General features: G+C 35.1%; 2 protein-coding genes across 8 annotated transcripts in view; both read left to right on the top strand.

The window, feature by feature from the left end:
• LOC128991661 (synapse-associated protein of 47 kDa-like) overlaps positions 1-11023 on the top strand; it is a 58986-nt gene extending 47963 nt beyond the window's left edge. For 2 of the 7 annotated variants that reach the window (XM_054414744.1, XM_054414741.1), the window contains 5 exons: positions 392-531; positions 3357-3487; positions 6074-6262; positions 8053-8176; positions 9750-11023. In XM_054414744.1, coding sequence (XP_054270719.1) covers positions 392-531; positions 3357-3487; positions 6074-6262; positions 8053-8176; positions 9750-9762 — 597 coding nt within the window. In that variant the 3' untranslated portion in view covers positions 9763-11023. Of the gene's footprint in view, positions 1-391; positions 532-3356; positions 3488-3574; positions 3593-6073; positions 6263-7684; positions 8215-9749 lie in introns of those variants that run through there. The other 5 variants (XM_054414742.1, XR_008490674.1, XM_054414743.1 and 2 more) reach the window with 5 other exon arrangements.
• Positions 11024-14498: 3475 nt separating this feature from the next.
• The window catches only part of LOC128991627 (integrator complex subunit 7-like), a 33333-nt gene continuing 20334 nt past the window's right edge, over positions 14499-27497 (top strand). Inside the window, exons 1-6 of the mRNA XM_054414679.1 lie at positions 14499-14714; positions 17929-18058; positions 21181-21304; positions 21850-22010; positions 22718-22847; positions 23190-23306. Coding sequence (XP_054270654.1) covers positions 14624-14714; positions 17929-18058; positions 21181-21304; positions 21850-22010; positions 22718-22847; positions 23190-23306 — 753 coding nt within the window. The 5' untranslated portion in view covers positions 14499-14623. The remainder of the gene's footprint in view (positions 14715-17928; positions 18059-21180; positions 21305-21849; positions 22011-22717; positions 22848-23189; positions 23307-27497) is intronic.

Below are 27497 nucleotides of genomic sequence, written 5' to 3'. Positions count from 1 at the left end.
TTAACTTTCTAATTTGAATCGGAACCAAGGACGTTTCTCGTCCACGCTTAAGGACAGCTTGTCAGATAGCAGATTTTATACCGCAGAACATATTGTTAACTGAAGAGCAATGGTAACACTGTTGATGTAACATTGTAAATTAAAGGGTTTTTTGAACTGTTTGTAATCAGCGACCTTCTAATTAAAGTGGTCAGTGTTGCAAACCTGTCTTAGATTCTTCGTGGGCTTAAACTCATTTTCACCTTTAACACAAATTTCTACCATTGTTGGATCCTATTAATACAATTAATTGTCCCTATATCTAAAATTTTTTACTGTTTTGTTTGTCTCGTCTAGGGATTGAATCTTTACTATCCATTTCAAAACTTCTAACAAAACAATTTTTGTTTAGGACAAGAGGAATTTCATAAGAAGCCCGCCGGCCGGTGTGGACTTCCCATTTGACTATGAGACATCGTACCCGGTCGCCATGGCAACCATGGCTGAGGACCCCAACTTGGAGACGATGCGATACGAACTAGTCCCTAAAGTGTAAGTAACCTATGTACACTAGATCAATTCTATTCTTAAAACCTAATCATGAAAATCCATCAACTACATACAAAAACACATATCAAACCCACAAGAGTCAATACGTAGTGCATAAACACAATTTCTAAGTCAAGGGAAAGATGAAACAATTCAAGCAATCTTTTCTTTGTTTTACGATAATGCAAGTATAGTGAGAGGTTATGTTCAACTTTGCTTGTTTGCTTCTGCATCCTATTTCTGCCCTCTTCTATTGTTTTTCTTTTCAGTTGACACTGCAATTGCAACACTAATTCATGGTACACAAACTAAGACAATCCAAAGACAACAAAACAAAATGCACACAGCAATCCATACGTATAATGTAGTTTTTACATTTTACGTAGAACATATTTTACATTACACCCCTTTGAAGAATAAATCAAATAAAAATATCACTTCAAAAACAGATTGCACAAAATAATAAATGAACCAAGATACAATTGAATTTAAAACCATTCACTTTACTTTCAAGTTATTCTGGTGTCATTTTGTGACAGCTTTCAAGAGTTTTAATCAATTAAAAACGTGTCAGTGTAAAATAGATTCATTCAGTCAAAAACAAATCTTTGCACTATGAATAAATTAGTTTTGTTTCACACTTTTGATTGATTTTCAGAGAGGGTTTTTATTTAGTTTGTTTTATATCAGATGTCTAAAACACAACAAGAGATGTTTTGATTAAAATAATCACATTTAGTTGTTATGTTAAATAAAAATTTTTGAAAATATGTTTCACTGTTGTAATTCATAGCAGTGGTTGTGATTTTGAAGGATATGCTTTTTATAAAATATAGTATTCGCCTAGAATACTGATTGTTTGGGTAGCCGAGCGGTTATAGAGCTCGTATTCAAATCTGAAGGTTGCTGGTTCGAATCCATAAGAGATCGTTTCCAGACGTAGATCCCATTGGTTGGGCTATGAATTAATGATGCTATCTAACAAAAAAGTCGACGTTAAATAGTAAAAAGACCAGGGTTTGGACCGTTCCCTTTCAAAACGTAAAAATGCCATTGGCCTAAATACACACAAAATACAAAATAAATAAAGAATAAAGAGGTTTTTTTACCAGTAACCTTGAAACCTGCTTTATTTTACTTCAACTGTCTGTCCGTTTGCGTTTGTTCTACAATTCTGCTCATTTTATGATTTATTGTTGACAATACTTAAAAACCTATTCCCCTAATCATATTTTACACTTTTTTTATACTGATTTTCACTACTAAACAGCAATTTGCTTTAAATGTTAAATACCCCCTTATCAGCATTTAGCAAATCTATTTTGGTAATTTTTTTTGTGATAGTGCAGCCCTCTAGATATTTTAATTGTGCATTAAAAAATGTATTAATTTCAACAAAAGGTTGTGCTTCATAAGATTTCTATTTATGAATATTTGTACAAATAGACTAATAATTAATTAATCCCTCTGCTGAATTTCCTCTGATCATTTATATAGTTTTGTATGTGTTATTGAATTTCTTTGAATCAAATCTTTTTAGACTTGTTGATACTACACATCCAAAATTACATTGCCATTCACAATAAAGGTAGAGTAGTGATTGTTCAATTCCGACCTAAAGATATGTCTAAAAATAGTTCCTATAAATCGTTGAAAAAGATGAAAATGAAAACAAAACCTTCCTAAACTGTGTGGCCAGTTTTAGTTGAAAAATGAAGTAAATTTTACTCTGTTCAGGGTTATTTTGTATTGTATAAGCTCATAGGGGATAAACAAGAGCGTAGAATGGTGGCCGTGGTAAGCCTGGCCATTATTTATTTAAGGGAAGCCCAAACCCCACCCTTCATCCGAAGTGTAACGAGAAATACTTGGTCGATCCAAACTCTCAATAGAGGAAGTTAAATTGTGTTGCACCGCCATTGCTCAATACTTAGTCGTAACACTTACATTCACTCATCATGAATCCCTAAAGAAAATCTATGTTCGCCTAGATATTTACTAGGTATTATAAAAAACCTGTTGCTGCACAAAATTACTTTGAAGTCTGCTATAGACCTTTTCTTAGTATGTATTTTTTTAGATTACCTACAAAAAATGTTTCAACTCCTCCTTTTGTCCAACACTTTTTATGTATAGTTTTATTGAAATAAAATCAATCATTGCAACGAGCATATTAAGAAATTAAATCTAAATTCAGATTATGGGTGTAACTAGAAATTCCAATCTCATGTCAATATTTGTTTTCAGTTTTAGAATAAAAATTCAGTTTTAAAAATAGAGTACCGTTAATGATATATAAATTTGATAGTAGCTCTCTGTGCATGTGGCTTATTAACCAATATTCTATTTGAACAACAAATTTGCTACAGCTTATCCATATTCCCTATGGACAGGATGTTTTCAGTTTAAATCCAATATAACAAATACCTGGGGAAACAGGAAACCAGAAATCTTCCTACTGAAATGACTTGTGTGGTCCAATGTTCACCATAAAAGGACAAAATGAATAACTCAGACCATATTTAAAGCTATACTAAAGATGTAAATAATAACAGTAGTGATACAGAATTTAGGTAATCTGAATAATTCATGAAAAGATTTTTTAAGGCTCAATAGTCAAGAAATACATAAGAAGTATTGACGTATCATAGCTCAATACCTTTGATAAACTATTATTTTTGACAATACGACGATTTAACTAATCAGACCCCATTGTTGGTCATATTAGTATCAAGTTCTAGAGAGTTAACTGTAGAAAGAGGGGATATTGATTTTAAAGTTTTTCTTAGGTTGGATTTAAACAAAAATTAAAAAAAAATAATTTGCAGAATATCTGAAGAGAACTTCTGGAGGAACTACTTCTACCGTGTGAGCCTCATCTGTCAGGCGAGTGAACTCAACTCCATGGCGCAAGAGGGCAACACGCTGGATAACCAGAACCGCACATCAGAGCCTGCAGGTAACATGAGCTCTGTAACAGGTACTGACAACAACTAGGTACAAGAGTAACAGTGATTAGAGGGCAACACGCTGGATAACCAGAACCGCACATCAGAGCCTGCAGGTAACATGAGCTCTGTAACAGGTACTGACAACAACTAGGTACAAGAGTAACAGTGACTAGAGGGCAACACGCTGGATAACCAGAACCGCACATCAGAGCCTGCAGGTAACATGAGCTCTGTAACAGGTACTGACAACAACTAGGTACAAGAGTAACAGTGACTAGAGGGCAACACGCTGGATAACCAGAACCGCACATCGGATTCTGTGGGTAACATGAGATCTGTACCAGGTAACTGAAAATAACTATGTACAAAAGTAACAGTGACTTGAGGCCAACACGCTGGATAACAAGAATAGGTATTGACAATAACTGTAGTAGATATAAGAGTACTCTACTAGTTACTGGACATTTCACAACTTAGCCTCAAGGTCCAAACGTACGTCTATGAAGGTAAGATGTTTTGTTTAACATTAATAACAGATAATGTGGATATAAAAAGTAAATAGCTTCTTGTTAATAGAAAATTTGGTAAAAATATCAGAACAATAGCTGTTATTAACTAAAGAAACTTTGTCACTTAGACTCTTTCTTTAAGTGAATTAAGCCAAGAGGCCTTTCTGAATCATCGCATTTATGTTATTTAAAGAAGATACCGTAACAATAAACCTTTTTTTTAAAAGCTAACTTAGAGCATTGTTGGACTGTTGGTTGCAGTGCCCCTTATTCCGATTAGAAGGCTTGAATATTTATTGCATTACAGCTTCTCTGCTTTTACAGTGAGCTTCTAAAAGCACTTTGCGACAAAATTGTTCTCTAATTCAAACCAACTAACTTTCAAACCTTTGTCAGGCCATCTTAGTAAATTTTTACTTAGATAACTATATTTTGTCTCTTATGAATTGACAAAATTCTCTATTACCCTACGTTATTGACATTGCATATATGAAAGAAATCATAATATTAAACTAAGTTTTAAGGTTGGTATACATCTTGGAAATGTTACACCTGATATCAGAGTAGGAAGATTACAATGTAGTTAAGGCAAATTTTGCTAGTAGCACTTAACGTTTAACTTTGGGGTATTTGACACTAGTAAGATGTCCTATGCTTGCAGACATCATTTATGAAGCTATTATTAGCTATTAGATATTTGGTTATCCTACACTAGTGAGCTATCCAATTTCCAACCATACGATTACATTAGCAAGATATCCAACACGAGTGAGTTATTAAATGCTAGGAAAATTTATGATAAATGTGTCCGATATCATAAAGTAATCCATTACAATGAATGTTTACGATGTTCTACGGTTTACCAGGCACAAAAATGAGCAAATTTCATATTAAGAAGCCATTTATATTTACATCCCTGATATAAGCTTATATTTAATTCAAAAATATAATTACAAAGACGTATAAACCGTCTGTCAACACAGCCAGGGTAGGGGTATTGTCTTTGCGTGGGTCTTTGAGACCCGCGACTAAGCGAAGGTTGCTTTTGTTCTCTCCCCCCCCCTCCCGCTCACGACTGGTATAGGTAAGTGTGTCCCACAATCACTCTTTTGTTGCTCGTAGAATAGCTGGTTTCTTTGTTTTTTTTTACATGCATTTTATAATATTTTAGTTAGTTAAAAACATGGTTTTGTAATTTTAATTTAGTTGGTTCCAAACTTATTTTTAGTTTGGTTTATGATTTAAGCTAATGTTTTTTCATCAGCTCAATTTTAAACAAATATTTTAAATTTGATATAAATTTGTATCCAAGTAGTAAAGAGACTACACTTAAATGAAGCTCTATCTAACTGCACTTAAACAATTAAAACCAGATTTAAAATTAAGTAGAAGTCCTTATGGCCAAAGATAAATGTATAGAATTTATAAATTTAAACACAAGCTCCTACCTCAGCATTTTTTCAACACATAATTAAGTAAACTAGTGGCTTGTAGGGACATATGTCCCTAATAAGCTCAAATGTAAAACAAATTATTGTAATATTTAAACAAACTCAGAATCAAATTATCTATGTATCAGGATAGATATCCCAGTACATCTTTTGTGTTAAAAAAACAGTATGTTGTTTGTCTTTGTTTGCTTTTGTTCATTTTATTGTCAATAAATTATTTGAATGACTTGTAATTAAGATTTAAAGTCCTTCTTTTGTTATCATAAGAACTTAAATGAACTTAGACAAATATTTAACTGTTTCTATTTTTTAATCAATAACATAGAAACTTTAAAATAATTGTTATTACATATATGAAGTACAAAATTATTCTTTAGATAATTTTAACAGGTTTAAAAATTATACCCCAGTTCATAGTCCATAGCTAGGTCAAAGTGTTTAACCTTAACGACTATTGAGTTAATTTATTACATATTTTTCAAATTCATGATTATTTTGTCGTAAAATTAAACTAATATTTTGATGAAAAAATTGTTTATAAAAAAATATACTTTATTTAGTAAGCTTGGTTGTCTATTATTATTTTTTTGTGTTTTTATTTTCCGTTATCACATTAGAGAGGTTGTTGTTGTAGCACCAGCCCCCACCACCGCTCCTGCACCCCCCAGTGAAGCTAAGGCATCGTACAGTCCGGGTCAAGACACCGAGGCGGACAGTCCCAACCAAGAGTTTGTGTCTGATAATTTCCGACCAAGCTCACAAGATCTAGAGGAAGTTAGAGAGGGTATGAAAAAGCTTGGGTTAGACCCAGCTCCAGTCAAAGGTATGGTGTCTTGTTTGTTGCTACTTTATTGGCTTTTGTAGCTGGTTTTAAGGTACAAACTGAGGGTTTAAAATTTAAAAATGGTAAATCGAAACAAATATTCAAGACGCCAGGCTGGTGGTTGACCATAAATCAATTGTTTACATTTTAAATGTGATTTGTTTAGGTTTGTTTAAGGAATAGTTTATCTGAGAAAATTATAGGCTAATAGATATATTATAAAAATGTCACTTTAAAAAAATCTGATATTTCGAATGGATTGATGAGAAATGTAATGTAATTTATAAGTTTTTAAAATTGGAGTTATGAGGGCTGTCCAGAAATTATCATACAGTTTGCATCTATACCGCTAGAAATGGAGTTTACGCCACACTACACTATTTTGACGAACTTTCCATGCAAGGATTTAGTCCAGAAAACAGCTGTTTGCCGCCAGCTTATTCAAATGGGGTTTCATTGCGTAATACTGTTCTGCAATGAGTTTTACCGGACACCAATCAGCTGATTATACTGTATTTTCGTGGCAATTAATGGTTATAAACAAAAACATAACCTCTCTTAGAGGTTATGACTAGTGATTTTTATTCCTTTAGTTGGTGGTAATATATAAGGATTTGAACGGATTTAGTAGTATGGCGTAAACTATCGTACGTAACTCGTCCAAAATGTGTGTACCGGACTCGTATGGTAATCCCGTACTCGACTTCGTCTCGCACGTGAACGACCACACTCGTCCGGTAAACACTTATTTTCAGGACTAGTAACGTAATATACTATTTTCACAGATTTCATCATTGACTTTCCCTACCATTTCAACAGTGACTAGACAAGCCTAACACTGCGGTCCTGATCGTCAACATTTGTTCCAATATTTTTCAAGTCAATGCTACATTGTATTACACAGCCCTTCACTCATATAACTTTGCTGCAAACATGACAAATCTTTGCTTTTAATTGTTTGTAAAAAAAGTTATCTCAGAGCTCAACTCACAACTGGCGGGCTTTGCAATGACAGTGCTAGATTTAACACTCCACCTTAGACAAAGTACAAGAGATTTTTATTATGCAATGGCTGGATGCGTACTGAGAGTATGAATGCTCAGATACTGGGGCGGCGATAGAACCACCCCTAGTGGCGCCAATGAACGTCTGTTACTTTCTGGACGGCCCTTGTACATTATAGATACAAATTTATTGTATTCATTATTGCTGTCAAGACCTCAGTTCTTTAATTCTATCCAAGCAAGATAATTGTTTCAATATTGTTTTCTCTCCAGTTTGTTGTTTTAACTTAAGTGTACTGAAATTATCATCAATGACAGCAACACTTTACAAACTCTGTCTGATTTACGATTTTTAGTGTCAACAAGTCAATTTCTGTGTGAACGTTTGTAATCTTGTTGATTCCTGTTCTGTTCCCAGCCTAAGACGTCGGCTCCAGCAGCCTGCCCGCCCTCGTCTCGCAATATAGTTATTCCTTACTACATTCCCTATTCGTTCACCATAATCGATTAGCAGCTACATACATTAGGTTAGAACGGATTGTCTAAAGCTATTCCGCTAGTAGTTTGCTTTCTCTATACCACACTTTTTTTTGCCTCCGATAATTTTGTGCTCAGCACGATTTCGGTTTTAGTTTGTCCCATGACAAACTTAGTGAGAGTACATAAGTCGTGTAAGATAATGTTAAGCGATCGGTCGCCCCGATCCTCGCCCCACGCCCTTCCGCACGTTTTGCATGCGTTTTGTTTTGTTTTTCCCCACCCTCTCATTCCTGCGCTTGTCCCCAGAAGAGGAGTGGGAGAAGGAACTGGAAGCGGAACTGCAAGATTTTGAGGTCGTAGCCAACGGAGACAAGCGGGACGCCCAGTGGGAGAGTCAAATCGAAGAGATGCTCGATGCTGAAGATCTCAAGTAATGAGCAACATATCTAGCGTTGGTTAGGTTCATGAGTAAGCTTATATGCAGTAGTTAAAAATAAATAGTGATCTATTTTGTTTTATTATGAATTGTATTGTTCATTGATAAGCAAAGATTGAGGTCAGTTCTCTGATAGTGTATAAAGGAGTACTCCTTCTGGTCTAGTTTACTTTGTTTGTACTATACCTTGTAAATCTACCGTCAGTTGCAAATGTCTTAGTTTATTTCAAAGTTAGTTGTTAGGTGGAATGCAAGTCATTACGATATATTAACGGCTTAATTGGTATCGTTAGCTGTGTCGCAACTCGGGCTGTGAGATTGTTAGTGCGGAATGTCGGGTGGTGAGAAAAAAACTCTGGTTAAGCAATAAACGGTTTTGTATGTTTACATTGATTGATATTCAGAGCTGTTTTGTCGACATTTCTCAACTCGATTAAAACGACGACACGTCAGAACCGATTCTAATTTTTGTACTGTATTTGTTGAATCGCATGTATACAAATGAAAAAATTAAGTATTTTTTACGAATAAATGAGTATTTATGAGTAATTTTGATCGAAAATGAGTAGTGCCCTTCAACTCATATTCGAGAAAAATATATTGAAAATTTTACTGTTGTTATTTGGTGTATTTGTGAGGGACGGTTGTTGTAAGGCCTACTTGTAGGATCGTAGCTGTACATAAGCGATGTGCGAGCGTCGCGTCATATCATATACCATACTAAGATGTTGTACCATAAGCATTTCCGTTCACCAGTCCGTTGCCACTCGGTAGCCTAACAGCCATATAACTCCATAAGAATAACAGAATACACAAAAGAGAGCATAGTCTCCATTTATTTCCTGGAGGATTTTCGTCCTCCTTGTTGATTCTGTTTTCCTTCTAATATTTTTCAATCACTCCAAATTCTCAAATCCTGAACACCCCCCGTTCTAATTTTTTTAACACCTAGTTCACCAATCATATGGTAAGTTACATATTCGTCGGCACTGAGTGGCCCTGCGCTTGAGTGTGTAAATAGTCTGTGGTGTTCTCTAAGCCATCTGTGTCTATTTCCCCGATCGCCGGGTGTTTGCGGACGTAGCATAGACTGTCTAAACTCTCTCTCTGTGTCGTTTACGCCTTTATCAGTAACCGTAACGTTTTGAATATCCTTACTGTAAAATATTTCTCCTGGTTATGCACCAGTCTTTCATTTTTCAATGTACACTGGCTGTTGAAAAAGTAACCATTTTGTTTTTGGTGGTCTATAGTTTTTTTCCTGTTTCGTTAGACCTTGACTAAAACTACATAACCGTTATTATTGGAGAAAAAATGTATTTTGTTTTATTACAAACATTGTTGTTAACCTCGATTGTATATAAGTGACTGCTTTGCCGAGGCCTGAAGACAATACAGATTTGACTGATTGTTTCTGTGGATGTTTAATCTATTGACAATTGAACGTTTTATTACTTAACTCGTTCTTCACATTCCATTTTTTTGTTATAATTTTGCAATTTTACTTTTATTCATTTTTGTTTATGTTTTTTTTTTATTTCCTAACCCTTTTTATGTTTTGTTTCAGATCCACTAAATGAACAATTATAAGTGTTTGTTGGCTTCTTTGTGTACATTCCCAGTTATCAAGGTCTTGGTTTGATGAAAAGCTTTTTAAATTATTTGTTTCACTTTGTTATTAGACTGGAAGTATCCTTTAAAAACAAATTTCAAGCAACCTAGACTTACTACAGCTTTATAAAGTTTACCTTTTAAGTTGCATTTTTAATTTTTTTACCATATCAGGAAATATTTACATTTTTTATTTATTTTTTGTAAAAGAGTCTTTTGATCATAAGTGTTATGGACTTTGACTTGTTAAATGTTGTGGTTTAGAATCCCAGTGTCATTAATAATTCGTTCTATTCATGCCTTTACTATTCTGGCTCTCTTTTCTTTGCTTGGTACTTTCCACGCACAGATTATAATTACGCAAGTGCAATAATAAATTAGGCTGCCAGTCTCTCCCTAAATGTTTTTGGTATGACTAAAATGTTCAATCTTTGCTCTAGGAACAATAGTTAATAATTTTTATTTATCATCATTTTCTTGTATTTAGTTTAAAATTTGGAAATAATTACAAAAATTACAAAATTTAATAATGAAGGAACAATTATTTTGCAGTTTTTTAAAATTAATTGTTACCGTATTATACCCCCAAAAATTATTATATTGAATTGAATATACTTAAGACTTATTTAATTGATAATTGAAGAGAGTTAGAAATCATTAACATTTACCGACTTTTGTGGAAGGTCAGTGTGGTTTGTGCAGCGTAAATTCTTACGAGTTGTGAATATTAAATTGTGAATATTGGTCTTGTATATAACTTGAGTAGACTTATGTAGCCGTTATTCTTCCAATTGCTTCTAGTTTGTTGTTTTCAGTCTAGAAACTTGTTAGCACTTTGTAAATATATAATTTTACCGACGTTTATTCTGTTTTTATTGAAGTTTAAGTTATCGAACATACTGTGATTTATTTTTTAATCCCCTTTCAAAAATTTTACTTACACCACAGTAATGTTTCAAGATATTTCCTATAAGTATGTTTGTGTCAATTGTTAATGTAAATATTATTGATTAATTTTAAATGAAATATTATTGTTACGGAATTAGAGATGAGTGTTTCAGTAGACAGAAGCCTCATACGGTTCTTCTTTAATACCAAATATTTAGCAATGTATAACAATAACACAGTTATAACGAGTGAAATGATCAGAAGGTATAATTGACTTCAATATAGTTATGTTGTTACTATATGTATGTAATAGAAAATAATAAAATATATTACATGTAACAAGTTCTTCATTCTATTTTTTTATACTCCTTTTCCCTGTAGAGTTGTTATTTATTGACAAATACAGTATCAACTTTTATTCAGCCGTTCAGAATTTTGCCAAATACAAGGATGTCAAGTTCATTGTTTTAGCTTGTAGATGTTAGCTTGTCTACATCAGAGACAGTGTTTAAAAATAGACAAATGAAAACACAAAAAAGATAGATGAATCTGAAAGGAAAAATACAATCTTAAAATGCAAGAAGCAAGACTATTTGATGTAACATATAAAAAAATTAGGGTTTTCAAACATATATTTTTAATAGTGTGAACCAGAGTGTTCATTTGCCAACTGAAGGTTATGTCCAATGTAATGTCAAATACTATAAATACTCCCAGATTGTGGGATAGGCAGTTTTCATACTCCATCATCCTATGTGAGCTGAAGACTTGTAAGGTATGTTTTGCCATACAGTAGAAGAGTAGATAAAACATTTTCACTATGGTTTGTGTAGAGGGTGTTTCTTGTGTACCATTTTTGTTTGTTTGTTTATTACCAAACACAAATCTTCACCAAAATAAGAGAGAAATATTAGTTGGCATTAGCACACTTGAGCATTCCAACATGAAACACACATGATTGTTTCATATCATTTTACGTATGAAAAAAAACATAAATTAATTCTTTTGATTTAACATTTTTATGTTTTTTCTCCATTGAATATGTGTGTTCAGTTTTGTTGGAATAAAGATGTAAGTCATCATTCATTCATATACTCAGATAACAAAAAATGTTTGCAGCATTATTTTTAATTTATGAAGTTTACAGAAAATTTGCTTTTTCAGACAAAAACATTTCCTAAAAACCATTTGAAATATTAGAGAGTGGAGTAAAGTGTTCTGTTTGAATAATTTTTGCTAACTGACCATGAATGCTCTGGCAAATTTGGCTCCTTCCAAAACTGTCTTTTAGTTCTTTGAATCCTTTTTCCCAGTGTATGATAAATGTATCATTGTTTCATCGTTTAGCAGCCTTTTCATTGTATTCAATTTAAGGTCTTGGGGTTTGTTCCTCCAATCCTAACCATGACTTTCATCTGGAACAGATAAAACAAATATCAATGGATCTAAATAGCAGATAGAATCAAACAAGTACAGTACAGAACAAATCAATTAACTAACAATTAAAAATACCCCCCGTACACCTGCAGACTAAGCAAATTTCAACTCTGATTACATTTTTACTAAAATATTCCCACAAATAACACATATTCCCAATTTAAATAACATTACATTTAACTAGTGCTTAGGTTTGCTGCTACGGGGAAGGTAAAAAGCGGTTGCTGACCATACGGCAATAGATGAAATAAATTTGACCAATAACATAACATATATCCATAAACAAGTAAACTACAACAGTTTTTATTTTCTTCATAAGAATAACATGGTAATTTTAAATTACATTCTTTTTTTTCCGTAACCTTTAGGCATACAACAGCACTTCAATATACTAAATTACTTCTTTTTTAAGCTATACAAAATGGTTTAGAAAGAAATTGCAAAATTCTTTTTTTTTTTGGGTCAAAATGGGGAAACCCCATTTTTAGCCCATAAATCCCACAAAAAACCCAGTTTCCATGGTCCGATCATGCTGGTTCGCGTTTTTCTTCATTAAATAAGTGTGTACAATTTTGTAAATACTTTGTTAAAAAAAAGATATAATTAATTAATTAATTCATATATATTAAATGTCTGCTGCACCAAAACAGGCCGTAGATTTTACAAAAGGATGAAGGTATGTATATGTGTTTTAGCTTGCAGTCAATAATGACTATGTTGCCTGTATAATGATGTTCTTGAGCCACCTATTGAATCTGATATACCTAAATGATAATGTTGATTTTATTGAGATCCATGATTAACGAAAGAGATCCAGGACTCTATAGTATTTTTTTTTTTTTTTTTATAAGACACACAATCAGCCTTTAAATTCATTCAGTTAGGGATGAAGACCGGACCGCTCACCCACCTCCCGGTCATAAGGCGTAAGATGTTTTAGGTTCCTTGGGGGCACAAGTAAAGACAAATAATTCCCCTACAAACAAGGAATGGGAAGGTGAGTTCTTATATTTTCAGACCCATACTTAATTTTGCTTTTCAAGACAGAATGGACTATGGACTTGCATCGGGTTTTCAGAAAAGTGTAAAATCTCAAGAGTTTAGTAAATAATTTGGTCAGTCGCGTTACGCTAGGGGTAGACTTTCATATCTGTTGTCAATGAATAACATCGGAATAACAATATCGAGTGATAGATCGATTATTTGGTATATCGATTAGTTCATTCGATATATCGTCTGAATAGGTTAACCTAATCATCCAAACGATATATCGAATGAAATAACCGAATATAAAATATAGATTTGATATTTTCATTCGGTTAAAACGATGAACGATAAAACAATATTTTATCGTTTGATTCGTTTATTCACGGCATAAAACTATTTACAGGCTGACTTCATTATTACAACTTACAAGCCCATTGAAAACGATTCAACACAATTTGGATATTTAATTTATTGGTTTTATGCACTTGGTTGTTTGAAACACACAAGATTCGTCCTAACTAAACCATATGCCAGAGGCAGCTCAATGATTATTACAACAGTGCTTTATCCACAGTGGCGGATCCAGAGCATACATAATATATTTTTTGTTTTACTGCATGTAATACAGTAGTACATACACATTGCGTAAAATAATTTGTCACACTAAATTTTCAAAAAGAAATGGTATAAAACTGCCATTTTGGAGACTTAGTTTACACCAATTTTTCGGGGGGGCCGAACCCCCCAGACCCCCCCCCTGTGATTGTTCTAGATCCGCCACTGTTTATCCAAACGATCTTTTGTACAAAAACATTTGGAATAGTTATTTTGTAATATTGTAAATATTTGCTGTGGATCTTTCTGTAAAGTTTCATTTCACTTGTTCACTTTATATAATCACTGGTTATGAAAGTTATATTGGCTACATTAATTTTTATGATTAACACAAACTTTATGTAGATTTAATCAATTTTAAATAGTGACCAACCATTAGCTAAGAAAAGGTTTTATGAAGAACCATAAAAAGCTCAAGATATTTCGAAGTTCCATTACCTAAATCCCTGACCATTTTATGTAGTACAGGGTAGAAAAGAAAAAACATAATTTTGATAGCGTTGGTGGATTGGATTAGTTGAGATTGAGAAAAAACTAGATGTTTAAAACTAAACTTTAAACAAAAGGGCCCACCGAACACTGGGGCCTCATGACATTTAAGACAAAAAGGCCCACGGAACACTGGGGCCTCATGACATTTAAACAAGGCCACCATAATTGTGGCATTTTGAAGAAAAAAAGAAAAACAATACTACTAATTAACCTCAAAGTCAAAATAAACCAATCCGTCGTAATACTAGTCCAGTTCGACTTCGATTAGATTAGATAGCAAATCTTCTTATACTGACTTCTTTGACAAAAAACGTTTAACTAAGAAGACGACTTGTTAAATTAAACAAAATTGGTAAGCTAAAAAAGCTATAAATTGTTTACAAAATCGAGTAACATCAATTACAAACAAACATGTTACCTGTGCGAGTGTCGACTTTTAGTGATGCCGTTTTGGGAGAACCAGAACAAGATGCAAATTCAGCCTTAACAGAATTAGATAAAGGTAGATTTTAGAATATGTTGACAAATTATTTATTCATGTATCGAATCATTAACCTCCATTTAAGAATTAGTTCGTTAACACTTTTCTAATTTGTAAAACTACCAAGTAAACCTAACCTAGAATAGGCTATCATGAAAGACTTTTAAATTTTAATCAGTTAAACAACACTGATTGTGGGTATATACCCACAAGATTTTCTTTAACTTATAGTGTTGTGTTGCTAGCTAAGTAAGTTAGTTAGCTTCTCGAATTTCAGTGCAAGGTGGATGGGGTCGATTTCCGGGGATGTTCCCAAAACAGCAGACGCACAGGACAGCCTATGTCTGCTAATTCCAGGACTAATTAGATAGGAATAACCTTTGACACATGTATATAGTAATTAGTTATAGTTAATTAGTTTAGTTTTGCATAAAACCCTTTTTTCTTTTGTACATTTGGTTGTGTAATTTTATATATGTGGTGGAATAAATTCATAATTCATTCATTCATTCATTCAAAGTGTTTGTGTAGTTCTACCTTCCAATTCTGCCTTATTTAACAGTGCCACATGTGTAATATGACAGTAAAAACCTGGGCCTTTAATATGTTTCTAAGTGTATCTACTACTGCAGGGGTGCCCATCCCCCCCTAGACGCATGACGCACCCCCCCCCCCCAATTGAGCAACAGCCCCCCCCCCCCATAAATGATGTAGGCTACACAACAAATGAGAAACATTATTCCCCCGCCCAGCACTATTTGTAAAACTATAAAAGAAGTTTTATAATTTTTTTTAGATACGGTAGCCTATTTAAAATTCAAACCCAGTTAATCTATATATCAATAAAGTTATAGTTTTGTCTGTACATTGCTCAGAATTATACATATTTTGGGGTTATTTATGTACATTGAAGAAGTTGAAACATGTCTTATCTCAATTTATGTCCGTCTGTCACGGCCCAGAAGGCATTTTATGCAGCCTACTCATGGCCTACTCTAAAGAAAACTAGAGTACCGATTATGATTCTAATGGTTTAATTGTATCCACAGGATTGGCGAGAGAGTCCTTATAGCCATTAAAAATATGGCCTCACTATTTTGGAAATAAAATAACGGACGATCAAAAACACAATTTTGTGTGATTTTTCTAGTTTATTTTCTCCATGTTTACTACATACGTCATTAATTTATGAAATACTAATAATCTGTTAAGAGAACACGTCATATATGAAATTACGAACAGCTGTTTTGATAAAGATTCCTTTTCCTAGCTGTCACTGATATTTTTACATAAATGTTCTTTAAGAATACTGTGTAGGCCCTAACCATTTCCGATCTCGTTTGTAAGCAAATCCAAAACCAAGTGAGATTAATAACCGTGTTGCTTACAACGGGTTTGATTTATCACGAGTACTAATATGTAACTGTAAATTAAATTAAATAACTAGCCATCATCCAGGTCGGGAACCGGAGATTCTGTGTGTATCAAGTTGTACTTGAATTTTGATTACAGGGAAAAGACCGTGAATCAGTGTTGTACAGGACTGGAAAACTTATCTTCCTATATAAATAAAATTAGAGTATTATAAGTCACCTCAATTAAAGGAATTTTTTATTGCCAGAATATCTATATAGCGTTCGTAACCTCTGCTTAACGAATTGTCAGCGTCTTTCTCGATATAACGATCCCATCTCCCTCCCTTTAGAAACATCACAGCTCCTTTGATGAAAATGAAATGGAAACAACGCTTGCGCCAACAATCGTCTGCTCCGCTATACACTTCTGTCTGCTGTGCGCTATGTTACAACAGATTTCAGATACAACAGCTGGGGAATGATGACGATATAATGTTTAGGACACTGTGATTGAGTGATAACCATGGTAACTTTAGTAAGGCTGTGATTGGCCAATGAGTAGGCCTAAATATGGCGACTTGTTGAATTTGTGTATGAATTGAAGAGAAACCTATTAAAGAACAGAAGAACAAAGAAAGAGAATAACAAGATTGTTCTCGTTACATTCTTTTTTAAAGAGTGATTTAATTATCTCTAAATATAATTTTACATTTTTTTATTACTTATCCATCAATTCCTATGCTGTGATACAGCACCTATCGGTAGCCTCTGTCTATCATGAGCAGTACCTTATAACACTTTCTAAAGGTTCCTTTAATATTTACGTTATTTATAGCAATGCAATGTTTGGCTAGTGATTAGTTGAGTTTGAGTTAGCTACAATTTTAAACGTTGCCGTTTGTACAACTGAACCAAGATAAATGATTTGAAATTTACAATAATAATGATTGTGCAATATTGAATTTTGTTTATAAAAATACAAAAATCTGGCTGTTTACAGCGTTTTAATGAGTTTGTCATCTGTTTTTATACTATATTGGATTAACCGTATTTTTCATTCCCCCCCTCTCCCTATTAACTCAGGTAATCGAGTATTTACACAATAGTGTAAAGTATTGTAGCCTATGCTACTTGCTACTTGATTGTATTTTAACGAGCTTTATGTCAACAAAGCGTTCTGCTGTGCTAAGTCGCGGTGTAGCTGGACGTGTCTGTACCACGCGTTATCTTTTATCTATCACAGCAGTTGAGCCATCCCGTGCGCTCCCTCTTAGATCTCACGTCTTGCTAATCTTAAATAATAACTTTCTACACGAATCCTAAACTACCCTAAAATCCTATTTTAACTAATTTAATTCAATAATATAACTATTGTCATTAATTAGTTCACTTTCTATCTGGCGACTTCGTAATGTATTGGATTGTCGTCACGTTGAACACTGTTGCAATTAACTTTAGCCCCCCCCCATTTGAATTTTTTGAGCCCCCCCCAAGAATTTCAATGACGCAGTCTGCGTCACGGCCCCCCCTTGTGGGCACCCCTGACTACTGTAATACTATTTCATTGGCATTTTAATGTATTAGAGTATTAAGTAATGATTATTACATTGGAAATACCCTAAACCTTGTCAGCCTAGGCTACTGTACATTAAACTAATGCCATTCAACCTGCTATTAATTAGACAGTTTTTTTATCAATAAGCTCAATGGAAATTTAATAGATCCACGACTGTAAGGTTTGTAGGCTACTTATTTATGGTTGGAGCTTTGTTGAATACAAACTTTTGGGCTAAATATAATTAATATGTACTGAAGTCTATTTGAAACTTAAGCTGACTATACACTAAGTAATTGACTTTAATGGCAATTTTATTTTCCAGGTTTGAGATCAGGTCGAGTTGGAGAACAATGTGAAGCGATTGTTAGATTTCCAAGATTATTCGAGAAATACCCATTTCCAATCCTTATTAATTCTTCTTTTTTGAAACTTGCCGATGTTTTCAGAGTGGGGTAGGTAAAAAAAAAAAGCTTAGTGTAGGCCTAGAACTACTGATTGAATTATACTCCATTAACTGTGTTAGGCTCCTTTTATACTCTGCGGCGCCGCACAACGGCCACGGCCATGGCATCGGTGGGTTCATCAGGGCTACCAACTTAAGAATTTTTATTCACCAAACCACTAGTGTTGATGAGCCCTTTGACATCCCTGAGCTTGTAGTCCTCTGATGAACGATCCCACAAACTTGGTCTGGATTTTATTTTGTCGATGAACTGTTCAATGTTGACTTCAGTCGTAGTAGGTTGACCATCGTTCATCTATCCAGCCGCAGAGTATAAAAGCTCCCATATAAGGCAGTGCACCTAGAGGCCGCACGTTTACTGCGGCTCCTAGATGTGCCATCGTGCATCTAGCCAGCCGCAGATTATAAAAGCTCCCATATAACACAATGCACGTAGAGGCCGCACGTTTACTACGGCTCCTAGATGCGCCATCGTGCATCTAGCCAGCCGCAGAGTATAAAAGCTCCCATATAACACAATGCACGTAGAGGCCGCACGTTTACTGCGGCTCCTAGATGCGCCATCGTGCATCTAGCCAGCCGCAGAGTATAAAAGCTCCCATATAACACAATGCACGTAGAGGCCGCACGTTTACTGCGGCTCCTAGATGCGCCATCGTGCATCTAGCCAGCCGCAGAGTATAAAAGCTCCCATATAACACAATGCACGTAGAGGCCGCACGTTTACTGCGGCTCCTAGATGCGCCATCGTGCATCTAGCCAGCCGCAGATTATAAAAGCTCCCATATAACGCAGTGCACCTAGAGGCCGCACGTTTACTGCGGCTCCTAGATGCGCCATCGTGCATCTAGCCAGCCGCAGAGTATAAAAGCTCCCATATAACGCAATGCACTTAGAGAGTATAAAAGGAGCCTTAAGTAGTGGTATTACTGTCTTGATTATTACTAGAACTTAAAGAATATTCACTATCATCTTGTACCGGTAACTTACATGTAGCCTAGCCTAAAAGTTTTGAACCTGCTGGGTATAAAATATACTAGGTGAAACCCGTCGAAATCGACGGTTACTCTCAAGGCTTACGCTAATTCATCTACCGATAGTTAGGTTTAGTGGAATATACTTTAAGTAGCTGCTTAAATAGTATTTACTCTTTATGCCTTTTTTATAGTCGAAATGTCTTATTATTTTCAATCATATTAACAACCCAGTGGGTCGCGGTCCGTAATGTAGGATGCTGCAAATAGTTTCTCAAGATAGATACCATTTTAGGCAAGGTTTCGGTCTTTGGATGTTATTAGACATGATTAGAGCACAATAAACTTCTTCTGAAGATAAATAATCTGCTGGAGAAATATAAGCCGAATTATAAATATTACAATGCGAGTTCAAGCATTTTGTAACTATATGGGTAAGTTACATAGTATTTTTTATAGGCTGCTGCTCAGTGCACTTTAAGAATATATATTTTAGAGATAAATTAAATGGTTGTTATTTCTGAGTAGCGCTAGTAAACATGTACAACCCATTTCGTTATTCTAGTAATATTTAAAGGCTCTCTAAGAGTTCAAATTATTATTTGTATACATATCTATATTATGTGTTCACTATTATGAATGAATACTTTATATTACCTGAAAAGTCTGTAGCAAATTGCAGATTTACAGCTTAATGACTTTCTAAATCGTGCAAATATTTCTTCATAAATTATTATAAAATGTTTTATCCAGTTGCTGTAAATTGCTATTAATCTAACAAAATATGGACACAGCTCAAATGGACAACGTTCCCTTCTGCACTTGTATTATTTTGTATTGTATTACACATTCGACTATTTTTACAATGATTGAAGACATGCATGACAATAATCTCATGAATCTAAGATGATCTGTAGAATAATATGATAAAATAAAGGCAAAAGTAGTGAAAAAGGCAGACAAAAACCCGTAACAGATATTAAATAGTTCAATAAGAAATTATTCTAAGAGTTCTGTGATAAAAGGAATTTCCACTGATGAAACGTTATATTGCAAAATATGATATGATACAGAAGAAAATCTATTTTAAAATCAGAAAATAACATTGCAAATACTTCTTCTGGACAACTCAGTAACTCCCAATAAATATGTGTTGTTTAAAACACAATTTAAAATATTAACAGCTGTTTCATTAAAAAGTATTATCTACTTGGCCAAAATGTAAACAAATCTGTGGATGGGTCTTTAAAGGCTTCTGGGGCAGAGCCCTAAGCGAAATTACTTCGTTTTTCTTTCGATAACTCATCTACAGACCAAGACCTTTCTTTGGACCCCTCTACCAAGTTTCTACGCCCACCCGTTCTCTCAAATTAGTGGATACAAAGTTTCCAATTAAATATTTAGATTCCCCCATGTTAATCTTATGGGAGAAAACCCAACTTTGATGGAAGATCCTGCCCAAACTAATAAAGATATCTAAAATCTAAAAACACTTTGCAAAACTACAGATTAGGGCCATTTGTTTGACACTTTAATCATCAAAATCGGTCCAAAAATGAGGGAGGAGTTCTGTTTACAAAAATCGGCTTAGCGTATTATATATATAGATAGATTTGGGTGTTAAATATATTTATGTAGACTGTGGCACTGATTCCGGCCAGACACTCTCTCTACTATACTGAGTTTGTGTAAGTTTTAAATATAGATCCCGCACAGGTTTATAACTTTAGGGCTTTATTGCTCTGTTTCATTATGCTATTTTCATGTTTCGCAAACAGTTTAAAGTTTAAAAAAATTGCGTTTAAGTATATAGGCATAGTTGTAGAAATAGGTACTATATTCAGAATTGTGTTTCAACTATTATTGTGATTTTTACTGTTACAACAACTATAACTATGTAGGCCTATATTGAGCAATAAAGAATTTTTCAATTCAATTCAATAAAAAAATTGCAAATCTTGTGATGTTCAGAAAATTCTTGTGATTAAGTTCATCCAGATTAATTATAGAAATGAAATTAAATGAAAATCCTTCATTATAAGGAGAACTTCGCCTCACGGTCCTTTCTTAAAATTAACGTCTGTTACATAAGTTATTTCAGATTGGAAATCATATCACAAATTTGTCCCACTTTCAGGAACAATTTCCTCAGACTTTGGGTGCTTCGAGTTTGCCAGCAGAGTGAGAAACATTTAGATAAAATCCTCAATATCGACGAGTTTGTGAGAAGAGTGTTCAGTGTCATTCACTCCAATGATCCTGTGAGTAGCTGATACCTAATACTGTAGAACGCTGGAATAGCACATTTTTTAAGAGGTTGGCGACCTCTTTTTACTTAGCTTTTCCTGTCCACATTGGCCTCAAGCCAGTGAGAGTAATGTTTTAGCAAAGCAAGGTATGAGCGAGCCGGTAGAGTACCTACAAGAGGTTAGCCTACTGATAAAATTCAATGGCGCGTATTAAGATTTCCATCTGAACCCACAACGTCACTTTAATGGATTTATTGTCAGTCGGGCAATTGACAATTAATTGTCTGGAGTTTTCCAAAGTACCATATAGTCAGCTGGCAACTGACTTGTGGGTTGGCAAGTATATTTCTATAGCAAAAAATATGTAAATCAAAGACTTTGTATAAAAACGCCTGTTTTTTGCAACGAATAGCTATATTTCCATACATTCAACACTCTTCCTCCAGTCAAGGCAATTTGCATTAAAACTCGCACCTTGATGTGTCAGGGTTCAAATTAACCTGATCCTGCAATTTGATTCCAATGCAGCTAGCTCATGTTGTTGTACATGCCGGCAGGTTGCCCGAGCTCTCACTCTTCGCACACTAGGCAGTGTTGCCAACATCATCCCTGAGAGACAACAGGTCCATCACAGCATCCGACGCAGTCTAGACTCTCACGATGCTGTCGAGGTGGAGGCTGCCATTTACGCTGCCATGCAGTTCGCAGCTCAGTCCAAGTTAGTCCAGTCTATTTTCTAAGCTAATGTGTAGTTAGAGACAAGTAACGTTGTAATAGGTAGTCAGACTAACCAACACAAGTAGACTTCTCATCCTGTTATAAAATCTGAAGCTTGATGTGTTGCGTAAGGATAATGTGTAATAATTTATCCTTATTTATCTAGAATTCGTTATACCCACAGTTCTGTGAGGCAACTGGACTCACTGCCGAGCGTGCTACCCAGGAAAACACTCTGCCAACTTTGATTGCTCAGTATAGTTAGTTCATGTTTTATGTTGTTTTCAGAATCACTGATGATATATTCTATATAACCTTATATAGATTACGTTAAGCTTTTGTACAGGAAGGTCATTGTACTTTAAGCACCCTGTATCACTCCTAACCGTAATGTGAAGTTCGTAAAATTGTTGTTCCAATTATGGTAAGCATATCCAACCCTTTTGTCCCAGATTGTTACCTAAATTTGGTAGTCCTGACTTTTTGGTGAATGTACAGTGCTGCTACCTTTTCAGCTCTTTGAACAACTACATTAATAAATAAATTTAGCCAATTTGAAACTCTGCTATTGGTTACAACAGGATTTTAACATTTTCCTGCACTTATCCGTGCTCAACTCATTGGTTCCCCATCTTAGCCACCTCTCTACATCACACAACCACAGTGAAGTGTTAAGCGTATTATTTACAGTGTATTGTAATATTTCAGATCGTTTGCTGTCAGTATGTGTAACAAGATCTCTCACATGATCCAAGGTCTGGCCACGCCTGCTCATATGAAGCTTCAGCTCATCCCTATATTACAACATATGCATCACGACACGTCTACGGCTGCCATGGTAATGTCAATACTACCTGAGATGTATAATTACTAACTAATTTATATTTCCATTAGCTATACATGTGCTTTACAACAGGGAAGTGAACACAGAAGAGATTGATGTGGTTTTGAACCTGCTTCATGAAAGAATTACATATCCATCACTGATTCTTGAATCTAAATTTTTTTCTGCGTAGTTTGATATAGGCCTATTTAAAATTTAGGTAAGGGGTTTTAATTTTGCATGCTACCTAGTACGGTGCATTAGTAGCACTACTGCTTGAGTAGAAATACACGTGAGTTGAGTAGGTTAGGTTGTTTTAACTCTTGTAGGTTAATCAGTGCCTGATTTGTCTGACAGGTACGACAGCTGTGCACGGACTTGCTGCCCAAGTATCCTGCGCAAGACTTTGTGGTCGTCACTCTGGGTACACTCACCAAGCTGGCCTCCGCTACTCTGGTGGAGATTCCCAATCAGGTAGATACCAGCGTGGCTTAGTTCCTTACTGTTTGCTAGAAATTCGAGAATTATATACTGAAGGAGGATTTTTTTGGAAAGGGGTAGAGGTCAGCTGCTTTCCTTACAAATCCAGATTCCAAAGTTTCTTAGATACACATAAAAGGCTACGCAAGATAAGAATGATATTTTTGTCAAATGTTTAAATCGTTTATGAAATTTGTCTGAGACTGAATTTGGAAATTTGAAATCATATAACCATTAGTATTCTTTGAAAATGAATTTATTTGAATTATTTAAAAAGATTAGTGAGACTTGATTTTCATAATTAAAAATTTCTACTTCAATTCAGATTTATAGAATTCAGGTCAAATTATGATATTCCTAGATTTGACCATCAAGAACCATAACATTGGACACAAGAGTCTGACCAATGTCACCAATCTAATTATTATTACATGGCTATTTATTGTAGGTGGAGCTATTGCTGGATTACCTGGTGAACGACCCTCGTCGTGAGGTGCAGCTGTGTGTGTTGCAATGTCTACACCAAGTAGCTCAGCAAGGAGCTCACCTGTGGCCTGACACTAGTGTGTCCAGTCTGGCCAATGTCACCAATCTGATTATTTCAACATGGCTATTGTAGGTGGAGCTGTTGCTGGATTACCTGGTGAACGACCCTCTTCGTGAGGTGCAGCTGTGTGTGTTGCAATGTCTACACCAAGTAGCTCAGCAAGGAGCTCATCTGTGGCCTGACACTAGTGTGGCCAGTCTGGCCAAAGTCACAAACCTGATTATTTCAACATGGCTATTGTAGGTGGAGCTGTTACTGGATTACCTGGTGAACGACCCTCGTCGTGAGGTGCAGCTGTGTGTGTTGCAATGTCTACACCAAGTAGCTCAGCAAGGAGCTCATCTGTGGCCTGACACTAGTGTGGCCAGTCTGGTCAATGTCACAAACCTGATTATTTCAACATGGCTATTGTAGGTGGAGCTGTTGCTGGATTACCTGGTGAACGACCCTCGTCGTGAGGTGCAGCTGTGTGTGTTGCAATGTCTACACCAAGTAGCTCAGCAAGGAGCTCATCTGTGGCCTGACACTAGTGTGGCCAGTCTGACCAATGTCACCAATCTGATTATTTCAACATGGCTATTGTAGGTGGAGCTGTTACTGGATTACCTGGTGTAATGGAAGGGGTCGAATATTGTAAAGAGGAAGTGTTTGGCAATGTTGTGTGAGTAGGCTGGTAGTGTTGTTAAACAATAACTTGTTGTGCTGACCTACTGAAGGCTGTTGCTTTAAGTAGGCCAGTGCACTTGATCAAGGGGTCAGTTTTGTGTGGAGTGGTTTGTGTGGTGCACCTGAGGACGGGGTCCTGCTGGGGGAGCTGGAGCCCAAGGCCCTTGGCCTTGGGTCCAGGTAAGAAAATGTTTAGGGTTTTCAAAATTGGGGTGTAGAGTCTTTTCCAAATTGGGGTTTAAGTTCCTAACTCATTTATACAGTTCCAGTCTACTCTACCTTTTTTGATTGTTAGTTTAGCTTTGTGTTCTTTGTGTTGTTTTGAGTAATTAATAAAGTTGGGTTTTGTAAGCGAGTGCTGAGTTTCATTCCTGAGCTACGTTACCCAAAGTAACAGTTGGTATTCCAAGAGGAACACGACCGTTACAAGGTGATGGAAACGCCAGGAGTTTTGTAATTTTTTACAAAACTTCGATCTTGGTACCTCTTGGGCTAAATAATTGGCTTTAATTTTTGGGGTTCATTTAGTGAAGAAAAATTTGGTTTTTGAATATATTTTTTTTTAAATTTGTAATCATCACTTTGGTGCAGTTTTAATCAGTTTTTTTGGGGGTTCAGTGTGTTTTGGGACAGCAGTGAACGGCTGGAATGTCGTAAATGTGAAGTTTTCCAGTGATGTTTAGTGCGAGTTTATGTGTCATGTGTGGGTTGCACGTGAGTTTGATATGTGTTCGTGTTTGGTTACACGAGTGTTCTATGTGGCATGTGCGGGTTGCACGTGAGTTTGATATGTGTTCGTGTTCGGTTACACGAGTGTTCTATGTGTCATGTGCGGGTTGCACGTGAGTTCGATATGTGTTCGTGTTGGGTTACACGAGTGTTCTATGCGTCATGTGCGGGTTGCACGTGAGTTCGACATGTGTTCGTGTTCGGTTACACGAGTGTTCTATGCGTCATGTGCGGGTTGCACGTGAGTTCGATATGTGTTCGTTGAGTTTATTGTGTGTCGTGTTTGGAAGCACGAGAGTTATTGCGTTACGTGCTGGATGCACGAGGTATTATGAATTGTGCTGGATGCACAGGGTTTTCATTTGTTATGTGCTGGGAGCACAAGGTGAATTCGTGTTATGTGCTGAGTGCACGAGGTATTTTTGTGCTGTATGCTATGTGCTAGCTGTACAAGGTTTTTATTGGTCCTGTGCTGGGTGCACATGTGTAATGTGTGTTTCAGATGTTGTTTGCTGTGCACAAGTGTGTGTATTTGCCTCGTTAAACTTGTGTTAAATCTGGGATCTTGTAGTTCCCAGGTTTCTTGATGATGCGATTCTGTGGTTGCAGACCTGCTATTTCCACCCTAGAGTGTATATTGTGCAAATAATGTGGCGAACATGTGTGTTAAAATTAGTATGTTTCAGCCCTTTATGCGCGGTAGATGCAGTGAATAATGGATCAATATATTAAATTTTGTAGAAGTAGTTTGAGGGATAATTATTCATAATGTTTTATGGTGTACTGTTTTAGGAATATATTTGAGTTTACACTTTATTTTCATAGTATTATATTTTTTCAGATGGGGATTTTTAAGAATGGTTAATACTGTTAATGATTAGAGTAGGTGTTTATATGTTGATATTTCAGAGTATTGCACGAGCAAAGTTGAGGTGACAGTAGTCAGCATGTTTGTAGGCTGAGGAATGCTGAGCGTAGTGTAAATGGCCTCTCTGTGACCTGACCTTGCTGAGTGCTGACCGTGTTTTGTTACAATGTTTACCTTTTAATACTGATGCTCTAGAGTTTGCTTTGGGAAATCAGCAATGCATGAATGTTTTATTTTGGGAACAAATTTTTGTTTTTACAGGTGATAGATTGTTGGATAAATTTTAAAAGGGAAATTGGTTTTGCTTATGGGTTAGTTTGTAACGATTTGGGCCCAAATCATTTTTTTTCAGCAATCATGTTTTTGAATTTTTATCAGAGAATTACACATGCAATTTTTCAAGTTCATTTTCTGAATTTATGTATTGCTTTTTAAGTTTTTGAAGTATGTGATTTAAAAATGTAGCCTACTGAAGTAAAATGTTTCACTTGTTTTAACACCAAAGCAAAGTAGGGAGTGATTTGAAATGTTTGTTTAACTATTATTTTTTATAGTAATAAATTTTAGTCGTGTTTTTAAAGATACTAAGGGAAATTGAATTTGATTCGGGAGATGATTTTGTTTTGTTAGGTAAGAGATAAATCGCATGACTCCCCGAAAATAACTGTATTGGGAAATAATGTTTTAAATGTTGCAATAGTGTCCTTTAGTGAATTTAATAGTCTCACAAAATTTAAAGACAAAGACGGATTATGTATTAAAAGAATATTTTATTGAGATATATTTTGTTGTTTAGATTTTTAATTATCAGGGACTTAAATGGGAGACAAATTGAATATTTTTGTTTATTCAGAATTAAATTAAATTATACTAGAAATGAAAGACTGTTCCATCATTTATTGTTTTAAATGCTTTGAAAAAGGTTATATTTGAAGAATTTAAAGTAAATCAATCTGAAATTATTTATAATGTTTTGTTGTTTAATCGTAGAGGCCAATGATTTGTTAAGGTAACACATTCCAAACACTTCCCTTAGTTTCAATAATTTTTGTTTCAATGTTGGTTGTTTTGTTTTGTTCTTAATGTGAGTTTGAGAATTTCTTTAAAAGTCTAGGGTTTTTTTATAAATCATATGTTGTTTTTGTTGTGAGTTATATATTTGTGTAGGCTTCCTATTTACCCATCCCCACTGACCAACTGTAGACAAGGCTACAAGAACTTCATGATTTGCCGTGTTATCTTCAACATTGTGATCGGAGGAAGAGACTTTGTCAAACTCAATGAAAACTGGGGAAACGCAGCTGGGGGCAATGGCTTTTAAGAAGAGGAGAACTTCAGGCTGCAGTACACTCAATCAATGGCAAAAGCAGTCCAA

Source organism: Macrosteles quadrilineatus, unplaced genomic scaffold (assembly GCF_028750875.1).
Source record: "Macrosteles quadrilineatus isolate MER2022 unplaced genomic scaffold, UCM_ALF_1.0 Scaffold_4__1_contigs__length_99947679, whole genome shotgun sequence".
In the NCBI taxonomy this organism is placed as follows: domain Eukaryota; kingdom Metazoa; phylum Arthropoda; class Insecta; order Hemiptera; family Cicadellidae; genus Macrosteles; species Macrosteles quadrilineatus.
This window is presented reverse-complemented; position numbering and strand designations above follow the sequence as displayed.